This window comes from Corticium candelabrum, chromosome 17 (assembly GCF_963422355.1).
Source record: "Corticium candelabrum chromosome 17, ooCorCand1.1, whole genome shotgun sequence".
Taxonomy (NCBI): Eukaryota; Metazoa; Porifera; class Homoscleromorpha; order Homosclerophorida; family Plakinidae; genus Corticium; species Corticium candelabrum.
The window spans coordinates 3,004,267-3,020,309 of NC_085101.1; the positions used below are offsets into that span (position 1 = coordinate 3,004,267).

General features: G+C 41.3%; 2 protein-coding genes across 2 annotated transcripts; both read left to right on the top strand.

The window, feature by feature from the left end:
• Window positions 1–2,106: 2,106 nt before the first annotated feature.
• Window positions 2,107–4,421, top strand: LOC134193072 (uncharacterized). The gene has a single exon (XM_062661860.1). It carries the CDS (start codon window positions 2,470–2,472, stop codon window positions 4,267–4,269), a length of 1,800 nt encoding a protein of 599 aa, XP_062517844.1. The 5' UTR covers window positions 2,107–2,469; the 3' UTR covers window positions 4,270–4,421.
• A 21-nt stretch (window positions 4,422–4,442) lies between these two features.
• On the top strand, window positions 4,443–6,319 carry LOC134192835 (uncharacterized). The gene is made up of 2 exons (XM_062661593.1): window positions 4,443–4,482; window positions 4,613–6,319. The coding sequence occupies exons 1-2, from the start codon at window positions 4,443–4,445 to the stop codon at window positions 6,103–6,105; spliced, it is 1,533 nt and encodes a 510-aa protein (XP_062517577.1). The 3' UTR covers window positions 6,106–6,319.
• Window positions 6,320–16,043: the final 9,724 nt, after the last annotated feature.

The window sequence follows — 16,043 nt, forward strand, 5'->3', positions numbered from 1 at the left end:
TGTACTTGACAACCAAGAAACACCTTCAGGAGTTGAATGCCACCTACAGTCAACTATTCACACGTCCCGTTTTACAGTATGCAGTGGCAGATCTAGGGTAGGGGTTGTGGGGGTTACCTAGAAATAATTAGGCGGATTCTTGACGAAGTGAGACATCTGGCAGCGAAACTCCAGACTCGTGACCAGAATATCTTTGTTGCGTAGGGAATGGATCACTCAGTACGTAAGTGAAAGAATAAAGGCAACAAAGCAGGATATACACAACCACTTTGATATCTGGTAGCAAGACATTCTGCGACTCGCAGACAGGATTGGATCCGTTGAATCTGTTCCAAAAGAACGAACTTACAGCAAAACCGGAGCAATACACCTACTAGTATAGTCGGAGTCCGATTGACCACTACAAACGATCAGTTGCGATACCCCTCCCAGACTTCCTGCATGCTTCTTCAGATGAGCGAACAATCTAATGGTGAGCAATATAATGTCCGAGCATTGTCGTGTCTAGTTCTTACCCTTCTGGTTCGTTCCGACGTTGACCGGAGGTCACCCAATGAATGGAAAGCCATTCTTCCATTCCCGAAATCTCTAGGATGTGAAGTGAGAAGACGGCAGTCAGTATGGCAAAGCAAATACCAGGAAATTCAAAAAGCAAGGAAAAGACAGCAAGAGTGCGAGAAGGCCATACCCAACAATTAATTAACCTTTTCCTGGCCTTGAGAGCCTGTGACTCTTGGTTGTACCCGAATGTTCATCGCCTGCTATTGCTAGCATGTACACTGCCTATCACAAGTGCAGAACCAGAGAGGTCATTTCTTTTCGACTGAGGAGACTGAAGATTTAAGCAAGGTCTACCATGGCAGAGAAACGTCTTGCACACCTATCAGTTATCGCCATGCATTACAAAAACTGGGTACCAGCAGACAAAGTTTGTACAAAATCATCCACGGACATTGTTCATACAGTCTTTGGTTGAAAGAGACATAGTTGCACAGCAGTTTAATTAACATTAATTTAGCAGTAGTCTATGCATCATGCAGTTAGATTCTGTTAGACAGTTTTGATGATCTAGGGAGTTTATAACATGACACATTGCTGGAGATATGTTGCCATAGTTGTTGCCATTTACTTTAGCTAAGCTGTAAGAAGCCTGGGCCATTTGCACCTCTAAAGATACGAATGCGTTGACTGAAGTAGGCGTGGTCTATCAAAATTTGCAACCCCCCTTTTCAAAAGTCCTGGATCTGCGCCTGGTATGATCAATCCTTTACTACACTGTGCTGCATCTAACACTGTTGATCGTCAATGTTTGCCGATATCAATTTCTATGTCGGTAAATACCATACCACCGTCGTTACAACGGAACTGAGTGCATACCTAGATTGTATATTTCAATTGTCTTGATCACTATCACAAAACGACGACTACCTATACCAGGCCTGTAAACGTAATCTAAACTACTAGGAAGTTTGCATGTTTACTTCCGTGCCAGCTAGGGTTTCAACGTTAACAAATACGTATTGTCTAGCTAGGACTCGGCGTTTCAGTAGACGGTCTGAAACTCCGTTGGACGTGTTACTCACGAATGCGAGGCGCCTACGTATACCGTACAACTAGTTAGTTAATATCTGCTGAGAAGGATAACATTTTAAAGAATATCAATTAATCTAACATTTGATGAACAAAGATCTAGAAATAAAAATAATCCTAAATCGAGTCTGATTGTAATATGAAAATCGGAAGCCGGGCAAATTAATATGATATGTTTGTTATTTTATTCAATTAAGGACCATTGAAACTAAAATTTAGATGCAGAAACAGAATATTTTAGAGCCCCGCCCCATGCAGAGACACAGTTGGGATTGCAGCCCCGGATGCGCAGCCATCACCACGTGGCTAGATTTTATACGGGATAACATCAGAAGGAAAGACTAGATTGGATTAGAAAGTCGCTAGTTGCCTCTTCAGCACGTTGTCATGTCTCAAGACGGTAACGCTGCAGCTCCTGACGTTTCGTTACCACAGTTTGAGTACGTCCGAGAGTTACTAAGTAAGGTAATACGGGGTAACTCCGATCACGGGGTAACTCCGATCACGTGACAGTAAACCGCTCAGCGTTGTTGATGAGAAAACCGTACGCCTTTCCCATTACAGCACGTAAGTAGACGACCCTTCGTGGTTTTAGCAGGCAGTGACATAACCACTAAGTCCTTGCCGTTGTGTCTCAAACGGCTTGTTTGTTGTGAGAACGACCTAGGTAGCGGAACTTGCGGTCCAAAAACTTTCTTGTTAGAGACAATCCAAAAGACTAAATGCTATTTTGTGCAACCCACTCTACCACTAAATACGTTGATGCAGACAAAACGCACCGTTGCCCTTCCTTTAGAGTCCAAAATTCGATCACATTGTCACAGTCGTAGACTTACTTCGCTTGCGTTCTGATCTGCTTTATTCGTTTACTTTGCAATAATGGTACGACATTATCAACCTAAAGGAATTAAGAACAAGTTCTCTGACGAAGCCCTGAGAAAGGCACTGCAAGATCTTGCTGAAAACCAGGACAGCATAAGGAAGACGGCAGCTGTGTACGGCATTCCCTACTCAACCCTTCGCGATCATCACAAGGGAGTCAGTAAAACGCGATACGGTGGACGGCCAACAGTCTTGACTTACCAGGAAGAGAGAGAAATAGTGCAATGTTGCATTGTGCTGCAAGAGATGGGGTTTCCCCTTGATAGATCAAGTCTCAGCAACGTCATCTCAGATTACCTTAGAGCAAATGCTAGAGAAAATCCTTTTCCTGATGATTTACCTGGTCCTGACTGGTTTGTTGGCTTCTTTAAGCGATGGAAGAGTGCACTGAGTCAAAGGAAACCACAACATCTGTCAAAGAAACGTGCTAAGGCATTGACCAAAGAGAGAATTGAGGGTTGGATGGAATTTGTCGAGAAGATCTACAGGAAGGCTGGGTTGTTTAAACTGAGTAAGAAAGAGCTGTCCAAAAGAATTTGGAACTGCGATGAAACCGCTTTTGCTACAGCCTCCTCATCTAGAATGGTCCTAGCTAGGAGAGGAACTAAGTCTGTATATGAGACCATGGCAGGGAGTGGACGTGAATACATTACTGTCCATTGGGGTGGAAATGCCAATGGAGACAAAATCCCTCCCTATATTCTATATAAAGCTCAGCACTTGTATCATACCTGGACCCTTAGTGGCCCTACTGAAGCAATGTATGGAGTATCAGCCAGCGGGTGGATGGAAAAACAAAACTTTTACAGCTGGTTTGTAAAAGGCTTCATACCAGTGCTCAAGAAGATGAAACTGATTGCAGAAAATGAAGAGCCATCTACTACACTGACGACAACAGAACCAAGTCTTGTCAGTGACCGTAGTGATGACTCAGACTTCACAGATGATACTAGCCCCAGCGTGATCTTGTTTTTCGATGGACACTATTCACACATCAACTTGGATGTCATCAATGTGGCAAGAAAATACAACATCATTCTCGTAACCCTGCCTCCAAATACCACGCACGCATTACAACCTCTGGATGTAGGCGTGTTTGCTCCCATGAAGAAAAATTGGCAGAAAATTCTGACCGACTATAAACGAAGAACAAGGGGACAAGGTGTCTGTAAAACAATTTTTCCCAAATTACTAAAACAGCTGACAGACACATCCATGAAACCACACCAATTTCAAGGTGCATTTCGAGGAGCTGGTTTATATCCAAAGCCATCAGCTGCAGCCATTCCTCAAGCAAAAATTAGTCCAGCAGATGCTGTTACTACACGAACACCATGCAAGAGCCCTCGTTCTCCGACAGCAGCTACCACTCCTGCAATCAAACTTCAGCTTAGACACCACTTCTCCAAGTTGTTCCAGAAAACAAGAACGCCTATTCCACCACCACGGCCAAAGCCATCTGCTCGTGTAGACTTGGCATACTATGGAGAAGTCATAACAAGTCATGAGGCGTACTCTAGAATAAAAGCACAAGATGAAAGAAAACAGCAAAGACTGGCAAAAGCAAAAAAAGGAAAGCAACCTGCACGCCAAGGCAAACGAAAAACTGCAGTAACAGAAGAAAGAGATGAAAACAAGTGCCAGGGATGCGGAGGATTGTTCGACAACGACAGCAATGAGAGGCAAGAAGATTGGGTGGGTTGTGAACACTGTTGGCGGTGGTATCACTACGATTGTGCTGGGCTTTCAGAGCTTCCAGAAGACGAGGACCCTTGGACATGCTCCAAATGCAGCTAAATGTACATATATCAGAATCAATCAGAGTAAGGCTAGCGCGAGTAGATGCACTGTACGTAGCACGTCCACACGTTACCCTGCACATAGCTACTAGCTCAGTTTCTGATTAAGAGTGTTCAGTATAACTATTAAATCATAATCATGTAACCAACGCGTACCTTGCAGCAGCAGAAATGACGCGCAGAGGAGTGATCGGAGTTGCCCCGCCCTTGGGTATTCAGAGATATGCATGCGAGTAACTTCCCGAGTCTACTGTATAGTAACTAGCAGCCGTAAGTCCATTGCAACGCAAGAAAACAATAAGTAGAAGTTGCTCTTCACGATAACAGTGTTTCACATCCAGAGCCTAGTTCTTCGTGGATACAGCCGGGAAACTGTCAAAGTGTGGTCGGAGTTACCCCGGATTACCTTACCCCTAGTGAGAACTTGGCTACTTTCACTGAGTCTCTGGCTGTCGAAGGGACAATACTGGATCAACTACTGGAAAGCAGCATTATCAAGGATGAAACAGAACCCTCGGAGGTGCGTGAGGATCTACAATCAAAGAGCAGAGTTGAACAAGCGGAATTACTTCTTCGTGCGATAAGTGCTTGCAGAGATGTACCTGTAGCTCATTTCCTTTTTTTTCTTTCCGTGCGAAAACGAGGAATCATCAACATCCTAGAAGAAGGACTGCTTGCCCGAGTTGAAGACGTTATGGAGACTAACTGGAACGTCCTGCAACTTGAAGAACCTGATGTGTCAACATCATGGTCTGAAAAGAAAATTGAACTGGATAGGGAATTTGTCTCACTTGCCCAATCTATGGAATGCAGTCGCACAATCACCGTCCTATGTGTGGGAAAAACTGGAGCAGGAAAGTCAACACTTGCAAATGCTCTAAGCGGAAAGCTTGCAACTGACCCAGGCAGTGCTCAAACGGGACGAGGAGGCACATCTGTTACAAAAAATGTGGAAAGAATTGAATGTTTTGGCAACAATATTCCATTTACTTTCTGGGACACACCTGGACCAACAAAAGACACAGAGGATAGCGAGACTTTTTCAGACATCAAGCAAGAAGTAGAGCAACAAGGAGACAAACTGGATCTGCTCATCTTCTGTGCTCCCGCACATGAGGCACGAGATCGTCCCGAGAATGGCATGATTATTGAGAACCTGACCAAGGAACTTGGTAAAAAGATTTGGGATAATGCCGTTATTGTTTTCACTCAAGCCAATCTAGTCATGGATCCCGACCATGAAACAACAACAGCAGCATACTTTCACAAACACTGTGTTTCTGAGATGACTAACAGGTACCGCAAATTTCTGGTCGAGAAAAGTGGCCTCTCTGCTCGAGAAGCTGAAATGGTTCCTTGTGTGCCTTTGGGAAGAAATGCACAGACTTACCTTCCTGATGGTACCGAGTGGAAGAAGAATTTCTGCATGGTCTGCTTACGTAGAGCCTCCAAAGATATTCAAGGAATTCTTGCCAGTTCAAGCATATTAAATTCTGATCAATTACCTGTACCCATGACTGGGATTGATAAGCTTCGGATGATGTTGAGCATAAGTGATGGTCAACTGAGGGGTGCTGCTGTTGGTATTGCTGTTGGTATTGGTACTGCTTTTAGAGTTCGAGTTGCAGCTGGCGCTCAAGCTGCAGCTGGCGTTCTAGCAGCTAATGCATCAATAGGTATGATTGGAGCCACAGTCGGAGGAGCGACCGGAATAGGGATATGCATAGCAACAGCGTACTATGCAATATGTTTCTATAAACGTTACAAAGCCAAGAAACAAGTGAAGGAGAACGAGAACCTGACTGGTGACTATGAAGACGCCAAGACAGCTTGATGGAAGTTGTGACTTCTAACTAAGGACAGAAAACAATGACGTTTTAGTTCAAGTAGCTAAGCAGACTTGCATGCCTTGCAATGCATAAATTTATGTCATTTCTTATTTCTTGGTTACAGTCCGTGTCAAAACTATTGACACATTCCGGTTTAGTTGTACTATTTTTGGAAAGTCTTTTTGTTTCGCTATATAGCGTCAGGTTTCTCAAACAGCTGAAAAGTAGCCACAAAAGCTATTCCATAGTCTGCGCATCCGCTTAGAGAACTTTTCCATCAAATTTTTTTAAAATTGGAACGTTAAATTAAAATTTAAAATTTTAACACAAAAAATTGAAAATTTGAAATTTGAAATTGCCGAAAGACCCACTGACCCTTGATTCTTCTCTAACAGTGAAATTGAATGTGGAAAATTATTGAATGTGGAAAATTATCTAATATACCTGTATTCATTGTTAATTAAGCCCACACGCATGTCCAAGCCCTAGAAGCCAGCACTTCTATTTTAGCATGTCTCAAGAAAACAGTGTTGTGCCAGAGGACACTTTGTTCCCACAGTTTACGTACGTCAGTAACTTACTCAGAAGAGGTGAGAACTTGTCTAGTTTTGTTCATGGTCTGGCTGTGGAAGCTAGGGACTGTAACTGATCAACTGCTAAAATGCGACGTTATCAAAAATGATGCACTCTGGTCGGCCGTTCCTGCGGACTTACAATAAAAAAACAGGATGCAACAAGCGGAATTTCTTCTAGAAAAGATAAGCGCTTGCAGAGAAGTACCTATAGCCAAATTCCTTTTCTTTCTTTCCGAGCAAAAGCCGGGAATCATCAACATCCTAGAAGAAGAACTGCTGGAACGAGTCCAACAAATCATGGAGACTGACCGGAAAGATGAAAAAGCTACGCCAATATCATCAGAGTCGATATTCGAGAAGAAACATTCGAATTTGTTTACAAAATCCAAAGAAACGCAACATACAATCACCATCCTATGTGTGGGCAGAAGTGAAGTAGGAAAGTCAACACTTGCAAATGCCCTAGCTGGGAAGCTGGCCACTGATGTGGGAAGTGCTCGAATGGGACGAGGAAGTTACACCGTGAAATCAAAGACAAAAAAAGATTGAATGTCTTACCAACCAAATTCCTTTTAGTTTCTGGGACACTCCTGGACCAACCAACACAAAAGACCGCAAAACCTTTCGAGAAATCAAAAAGGAAGTCCAGAAAGATGAAGGTGCAGTTTATCTGCTTGTTTGTTGTGCTCCAGAACACGAAGGACGAAACACTCCAGAAAACGGTATCATTATTGAGAACGTGACCAAAGAATTTTGGTAAGCAAATTTGGAGTAATGCCATTATCGCTTTTACAAGTCAATCTAGTTGTGAATCCTGATAACGACAAGACAGCAGCAACATACTTTCACAAACACTGCATTAACGAGATGACAAGAAGGTACCGAGAATTTCTCATCCAGACAGGTGACCTCACCCCAAAACAAGCAGAAACGGTTTCTTGTGTGCCGTTAGGAAGACGAGCAGAAGACAACCTCACTGATGGTACCAATTGGAAGGAGAGGTTCTGGATGACTTGTGTAGCCAAAGCGTCTAAAGATAGAGAAATTCTCTAGTCTTTTTACTTGTTGTACTCATTATTGGGATTGATACCATGGTAAGAGTGAAAGACCTAGCTAGTAATTCACTATATGGGGATGTGTGCTGTTCATATTGGTAATTAAGTATCAGTGTAAAAATTGCAGATTACTCCATGTACACTGGACCAGGCCTATACTAGATCAGGATTACTGGACCAACAGTAGTTATTTGAGTGATGTTGGAAGCAGTAGACGGATGATTAGTAGGTGCAAAGTTTGCTTTCCATACCGTTGTTATGAAGGTACCAGGCCTAATTAATTAAGTGCCGCATTGGGCATGATTGCCCTGTAGTGTCAAGGAGGTGCTACTTTGTACCATGCTTGTGCGTGCTTGCTTGTAACGTACCCCAAACTGAAATTTACAAACAAGCATCTTATCTTTATCCGGGCTACTCTATCCTAAACTCTCGATGGGCACGATTTCAGATATTGTTGTAGTGTCCTTTGTAGTTGATAATATTGCTATTTATCTTTATAATTATCCTGCTGCACATCATTTCCTGTCTGTGTCCAAGGAGATGGAAACTGCCAGTTTAGAGCGGCAAGTCTGCTTAATTCTGACAGGTTGTCTGTCTGTATGCCTGTCTGTCTGTAAAGCCTTTCGTTGGATTTTAACCAACACAATCTACCCTTCACCGCTGTTCTCAAGTTGAACTATAAAGGCCTAATTCCTGCGACACTTCCAGTACCGCAACTATGTTACGACTTACTCAACCTTGTTAAGCCCCCCTGATACAAGAGACAACTTTAAAATTTTAATTGATTATAAAAACCGCCTATTTTTTAAACCTGTCTATCTGTCCGTCTGTCTGTCTGTCTGTCTGTCTGTCTGTTTGTCTGTCTGTCAATGGTATTTTATTTTCATAAATCAGAACTATTACAGGCTAAAGCAAACTAAGCAATGCACAATACACTACAGATGACCCTATCAGGGTCTTACAATGATAACTAACAAACAAAAACTGAACCGTGCCTGTCTGTCTTCTTGATAACGTGGATGGACATCACAACGTGCACAGCCACCATAGACCACGCTTAGCGCTGACGCAATCGAGGTAAAATTGCGTACAATCCATAATGATAATGTTGATGTAGAGGAGTGGACAATACGGATAGAGGAAGACATCCGTCTGTCTGTCTGTCTGTCTGTCTGTCTGTCTGTCTGTCTGTCTGTCTGTCTGTCTGTCTGTCTGTCTGTCTGTCTGTCTGTCTGTCTGTCTGTCTGTCTGTCTGTCTGTCTGTCTGTCCGTGAGATGCCCTCAGAGTGGAACTCTCTTGCTAAGATTTTGCCACGTGACTCGGATGAACCACTTAGCTAGATGCGTGTCTCCTTGTTCTTTTGAATATGCTGCAAAACTACATGATGCCATGACCCGGTCTACCTTTGTCCAGATATTGGGCTTAGACTCTATTGATGATTTCACCTGGAATCAAGCCTCATTAAACATCAAATTGGGTGGGTTTAGCTTGTCTGAAGTCAACAAGAGTAAAAGCTCGGCATACGTCTCTTCATGGGCTCAATCTGTCAGAGATTGCCTAATCGCTTTTCCTCACTTTCACAACGTATTCAAGATCTGGAGGAAAACCATTCCACATCCTCTTCACTTGGCTTCGACATTCATTCAGCTGTCAAGTCCTTGCCTCCAATTAGATTAGGAGACGATGAAACACCGAGGCCTCGATCATTGTCAACCCTTTCAGTTCCAAGGGTAAGCTTCAGCACAATCTAAGCTCAGAAATTAGCCTCTTGAGTGCAGCTCATTGTCTGTCTTCTGCACCTCATAGAAGGGACGCTGCAAGATTACGTTCTCCTCAAGGTAGGGAGTCTGGGGCTTGGTTAGAGGCCCTAGCATCATCAGATAGGTACGCACTTATGGCAAAGGATTTCCGTCTAGCGTCCTATCTGAGGCTCGGTCTACCAATGCCATTTAAGTCATGCATAAACAAATGTGAATGTGGAGTAGAATTGGATGAAACTGGGTATCATCTTCTCACCTGCAACTTTGGGAAAGGACCAGTCTGGCAACACGAATCTGTAGTGTCAGGATGATGCAGCTGTTTGAACGAGCTCCAACTGCACCATCGCAAGGAGCCAAGAGATCAATATACAGAATCTGAGAATCGCCCCGATATTTTAATGTACAATGAAACAAGTACAGACTTGGACGTGAGCATGGCTCACGTACACTTGGAGCAAAGACATCCTAAATAGAGCATCTAAAGGGCCAGTCTATGCAGCTGAGAGGTGGGAGAAAAGCAAGAAAAGCTAATACGAAGCTCTGTCTGTTCAGGAAGGCACAACACCTAACTTAGTTCCTCTGGTCTTTGAGCACTTTGGGTTCTGGAGACAGAAGGCTGATAACTTCCTGAACTCGCTCTCAAAGAAATCAAGGAATTCGGAAGGCAGAAGTACTGAAGCCGACTTCAGGACAAGATGGCGTAGACAGATTTCTATATTTATCCAGAGATGTAATGCTAGAGTTATATTAAAGAAGATAAGTAGATTGCACGTAGGTAAGATAGATGATTTTTTCTTTGATATATACATTCAACACTATGTTCATTAGGATAATACTGTAGCTATGACTTCTGACATTTCAGTAGTTTTTGCTAATGCTTAGGATACTTTACTTCTGCAATTTACTGTTACATTTACAGTTTGGGAGAGAATAAAACAATCTGTCTGTCTGTCTGTCTGTCTGTCTGTCTGTCTGTCTGAGAATACATATATTTCTTATACAAGACATTATTACAGTCTACAATACGCTAAAAATATACACAAATTGGACCTAAACGGTCTCTAGCTAAGACCAAGAGTCAAATAGCTGAGTGACACTATACTAACAGAGTTACTAATGGCACCAACTGAGTCAGTACTATAATGGACTCTGCTCATCTCCTGCAGGAACAGTTACACTCTTGCATTGTAGGTATATGCTGAATCACAATTGAGAATCAAGTCGTCCAGTAATTTTTGAACTCATCTTGTCTGCACTCAGTTGCCTGTATGTCTGTCTGTCTGCTTGTCTGAAATCTGTTGGTTGTCTCTCGGAGTATTTTTATAGATTAAAATTAATGAATGCTAATGCATGTAATGAAATATAAAAGATTTATAGATAATATGAACAAAATCTATACAAAATCACTGTACAGTGTATTTGCATATTTTGCAAGTAGAAAACACTGTAATCGTAAGATCAACATGCTCCAAATGTGTGACTATACATGTATACCAAGTATGATATAGGAAATGTGTATTTTCGTTACGCTATAGAATCTTTGTTTAATTAATGGAGTAGGTTGTGCTTTCGCACTCTTAAAAATTTACCAAACTAGAATTTTAAAAACCTTTTCTCTGAAAAAAGAAATATATGTAGCGACTGCATAATAAGCAACAGAAACAAGATATATAGATAATATGAACCAAAGCCAGACATTATTAGTGAATCCTTCCAACCCCATTCCCTACATTTTACATTTAGTGGGTTGGAAGGATTCACTAATAATGTCTGGATTTGGTTCATATTATCTATAGATCTTGGTTAATCTATTGAACAATATAATGTTTAGTCTCGGTCCCAGACTCACATGAGCTTGGCAGAGTTCGGTTCTCATATGTTGAAAGTGTCATAAAGGAACCGAAAACTGCCAAGCTCATGTAAGGCTGGGGATGCGGCTAATAATGTTGATAATATACAGATACAGATGCATGGCTCATACTGCGAAGATACGAACAGATGAAGGAAATGAAACCAACCTCGTATGGAAAGGAAACAAGTTCATTGACGGATACATCTCTTTCCAATAATGCTACACAGCCTTCAATATTCTAAACAAATAACATATAAATTTGAATTAGTAACTTTTAAAATTAAGCATTAGACATAATCAATGAAATCAGACAAATAGCAGTACTCACATTGTTCAATCTTGAAAGTTTCTTCTTCTGAAAGTACAATTAACTTTTTCAACTTCTTCAAATGACTAATTTCATCAGGCAAGCTGTAATACAATTACACTATAGTGAACGAGATGGCAACTGAGTCCCACACCTTACAGTGTTGTAGATTGTCAGACACGTTAAGTTCTCTTAGTTCATCGAGACGGCCAATTTCAGGCGGTAGTACAGTCAGTTGGTTGCGAGCAAGACTCAACCACTGAAGCTGACCCAAACTACTCAAATACAATATTAAAGATTAAGAAAACTCTTGACATGTTTACAATAAAGTAATGTATATCTAATAGTCTTCAAGTTGACACAATAAGATGTGACCATGTCATAACCAATAAGAAGGCTCTTTAGAACCCTGGATCCACCATTGTAGCAGTTACAGTGTTGTTGTTCATGATGTTGACAAAACAGTCAGAATTGATAGCACGTGATAAAGGATAAATATTACTATCGGTGATTCTTGTCATAACGAAAACAATTTACGAGCACGCTCACAACAGATAAACAAAATTGGATAGCCTAGTAGAAAAGCTATATGCATGTATTGACTACTGCACACTATATACACATTGCCATCTGCGTTGTACTGTTCACTAAGAAAATAGACTTAAGCCACTAAGTACTGTTAGTCTAAAAACGTTAAGATATGATTTTCTACTGTCAAAACTACAACAATAATCATTGACTCTTAGCAATGATTATTGCTAAGATGGTAAACCCGTGATTGATAAACCCGTATATCGTGCATTGAAGCTCCGAGACTAGTAGACTGCTCTGTCACCCAGCGGTGCGTTTGCAAACAACACATCATGTAATCAACAAGACGACGACTCGAACTTCTGGCCTAGAGATTTGTGTCTGCGTTTTGTTATTTTCTTTCTGACAATTTTATGTTTTGTTACTGAAATACGACATCCACTAATTAATTTATTAACAAAAATCAATAGTTCAACAGACGTCACTCTACACGTGACGCAACATTAATTACGTCGTTTCCTGCTTGACCACGTGCTGGCGTCATGATAAGGGAACCGGGCGCGACGAGACAGCCGGGCAAGTTGAAAAATGTACTTGCTGACATACGCTAAATAATTAATTAATTAATTAATATATAATTAATAACTATTCATGGCAACTTACGTCGCTACATTGTAATGTCGTCAGTCTATACACGTGATGTAACAGGTACGTCATCTAGTAACTAAAATGTTACTTAATAACGTAGACACAAATTACGAAATTGCCGATACGAATCTCGCACGAAGAGGACTTCTGCTATGACATTGCTGCTAGACTCGCGCCCCCGTATGTAAGCTGTTCAATTCCGCGACCACATCATTATACGGGAACTGAGCACCACGAGTACCACGTGTGTACACGTTTATACAGTTCAAACCAAGACACGTTGAAAGATAGAGTTGCTGACTTCCGCAAAAATTCATTAACAGATAGTTTATAACTATTTATGGTAACAGACGTCATTAAATAAACTCGTTTGAGCGCACCCGCACATACACGTGCTCGACCACGTGCTGGCTGTTAGTTATTGATAGAAACCGGGCCCTTCTCGCGTAGCCAAACCCCTCCCCTTTTTTATATCTACCGGCGGGGAAGGGTTTGGTGAAATTGCACACAAGTAGTGATGCCAGCCGCCACCGACTTCCGGGTGGCAGATAATGACATTAACATAAACGTGTACTCAACCCCACGCAAGTTGATTGTTAGTTACACAATGGATCCGGACTGTTGTGCTTTGTGCTTGGAGTCTCTTTTCATCAAACGCAAAACAAAGAAAAAGAAACGGCTCTCGCAATACTCAAGCAATGTAGACATCTTGGCAAGTGTAAACTAGTCGGACATTCTTTTGTGGACCAGCTGATTAGATAGAAGCAGCTGAATCGAGCCTGTTTGTGATACATTGCCGAACGTAGCTTGCTTCGTTTCCTAGGCTAGATCAGCAAATTCAAGGATTGCGGGAAGAGATCGAGGCGATGGCACGGCAGGTCGAAATAATTAATTATTATGCAGAGGTTAGTGCGCAGTTTGCGTGAATTCGTAGCTAACTAAACGCCCTATACCAAGAACAATACCATACTATGGTAAAGTCTGTCCATTGATTGTTGTAAGCCTTCCAACAAGTGATTTCTCGTCGACAACAGAGACAAGAATGTTTCCAGTAATTATCACCTGTCAGCTTAACCTTCATCTAATTACTAGTTGGAAAGACGTGGGCGTATGCCTGGCACCACTGCTTGTGTGCAATTTCACCAAACCCTTCCCCGCCGGTAGATATCAAGAAGGGGAGGGGTTTGGCTACGCGAGACTAACCGGGCCCCACGAGGCAGAAGTTCGCTCACACGTTGAATGATGTACTTGCTGTTAGCAGCGCTCGTAACCCTGTCTTTGTCGCACACAACCAATGCAGCCTGTTGCTTACCCTACAGCTACCTGATATCGGGCTCTGGATTGCAAGTACAGATGTATCATGTCACTCCTCAACTCTTCGCATTGGACAACTTCAAGATAGCCTACGACATCAAATCTGAGAGGGTTGTACTCAAAATGACAATGGCGAACGTACTAAACGGTGTTAAAACTATAGAAACTATCTACATTGACAACAACAAGGTAACTTTAGCTATAAAATTATAATTATTTAATTAATTATGTAATCAAATAGATTACATCTACGGAATGGTCAGCCGTTCTAATTTGTTTATCTCCCAAAAAAGAAAACGGAACACGTTGACGACACGTGTTGAAATACCTGACATGCAAACAGCACTAAGCAACTGTTTACCACGTAAGCCAGTCACATGACATTCTGTGTTACGTAATATATTTTGGCTTATGTATACGCAGCTAATGCTAAGAGTGTGGCCAATGTTACGATTCATGGCCAAGTGTTCGGTCGTTACATTTTCCACATCAGTCGATTCCGGCTCGCTTGAATATCTAACTCTGACCATCATGATTATTTCTGAAAATTGTATTCCAATGGCTTCTGCCAGTTTTTTCCGAGAAGACAACACAACTGCTGGAATAGAATCAGAGATAGACGGTGCTAACGTGTTGTTGTACTATGATGTCGAAACACTACCCAACCCTGACATTCTAACTCTCCCAAAGATCTGCTCTAGTGCACAAAGTCTTGAGACATCTGGAATTTCCAAGAATAATCTCACATTTTTCACATGGTAAATTGATATATATGTATTATTATTGGAAGTAAAATGACAATATTGTTGTCTTTCAAGATGGAGGGAGTCGAGTCGTTCGATGTCTTCACTATTCTCAACCGTCTTACTCAGATATCTTCAGCTAACAAAAAGAAATCTGATTGAGTTGGAAAATGGTGTACTTTGTTAGAATTCAGAATTCAAGCTTGTGGTTACTGATTTCACTGTTAGCTTATTTGCTGATTTCATTGCTAGCCTTTCACTGATTTCATTGCTAGCATATTTGCTGATTTCATTGCATGCATGCTCTTTTTCTTGACTAGCTCGGTTCTTTGCAGTTGCATGTTGATCGATGATTTGGTAGTCAATTTTTAGTAACTAGTAAGTATACAACTTAGTAGCAAAATGCTCTTCACGTTAGTGTCAGTAGCATACATTGCAATGAGAGTTGGTTGGCGCTGGGCTCCATGCACATTTGCAGCTGTGAATAAACAAGACGTCATTACTACCCACGTGATTTAACAATTACCTCAACTCATGTGTAGACTAGTTCTAAAGTAATTACGACACATTCCAAATCTAGGAGACAACTCTCACAGAGCGTGTATGTACACTGTACGCACTTCGACATCTGTTTTTAGTGTCCCGGATATATTCTTTCTAGATATCTTTAATTACTTAATAAATTGATATCGGTTTTGCAAAATACTGCTGTTGGAGATCAGTCACTAGAACCTTAAAAGTTCGGTTAAAGCTTGAAAATATTTTAGCCATACGAATTCCTTAGCTTTTAATAAATTAATTATTTATAGATTTTTATTAATTAATATAATCTAACAACGTTAACATTCTAAATTAAAATATCAATTAATGTAACACTAGATATAATAAGATTTAAAAATAGAAAAATCCGAAATCGAAACTGATTTGTGATATGGAAAGCGGAAGTTGAGAAGAGTCATAGGAATATAGTTACTGAAGCCAGATGCGGAAACCGGATAAGACGGGATAACATCAAGAGGAAAGAGTACCACAGAGTCATGATTTAGATACTGAAACTAGATGCGGAAATCAATCTTATACGGGAACCAATATTATACAGGACAACAGCAAAAGGAAAGAGTAGAAAGAGAAAGTGCCTAATTGTCTGGTTCAGAACG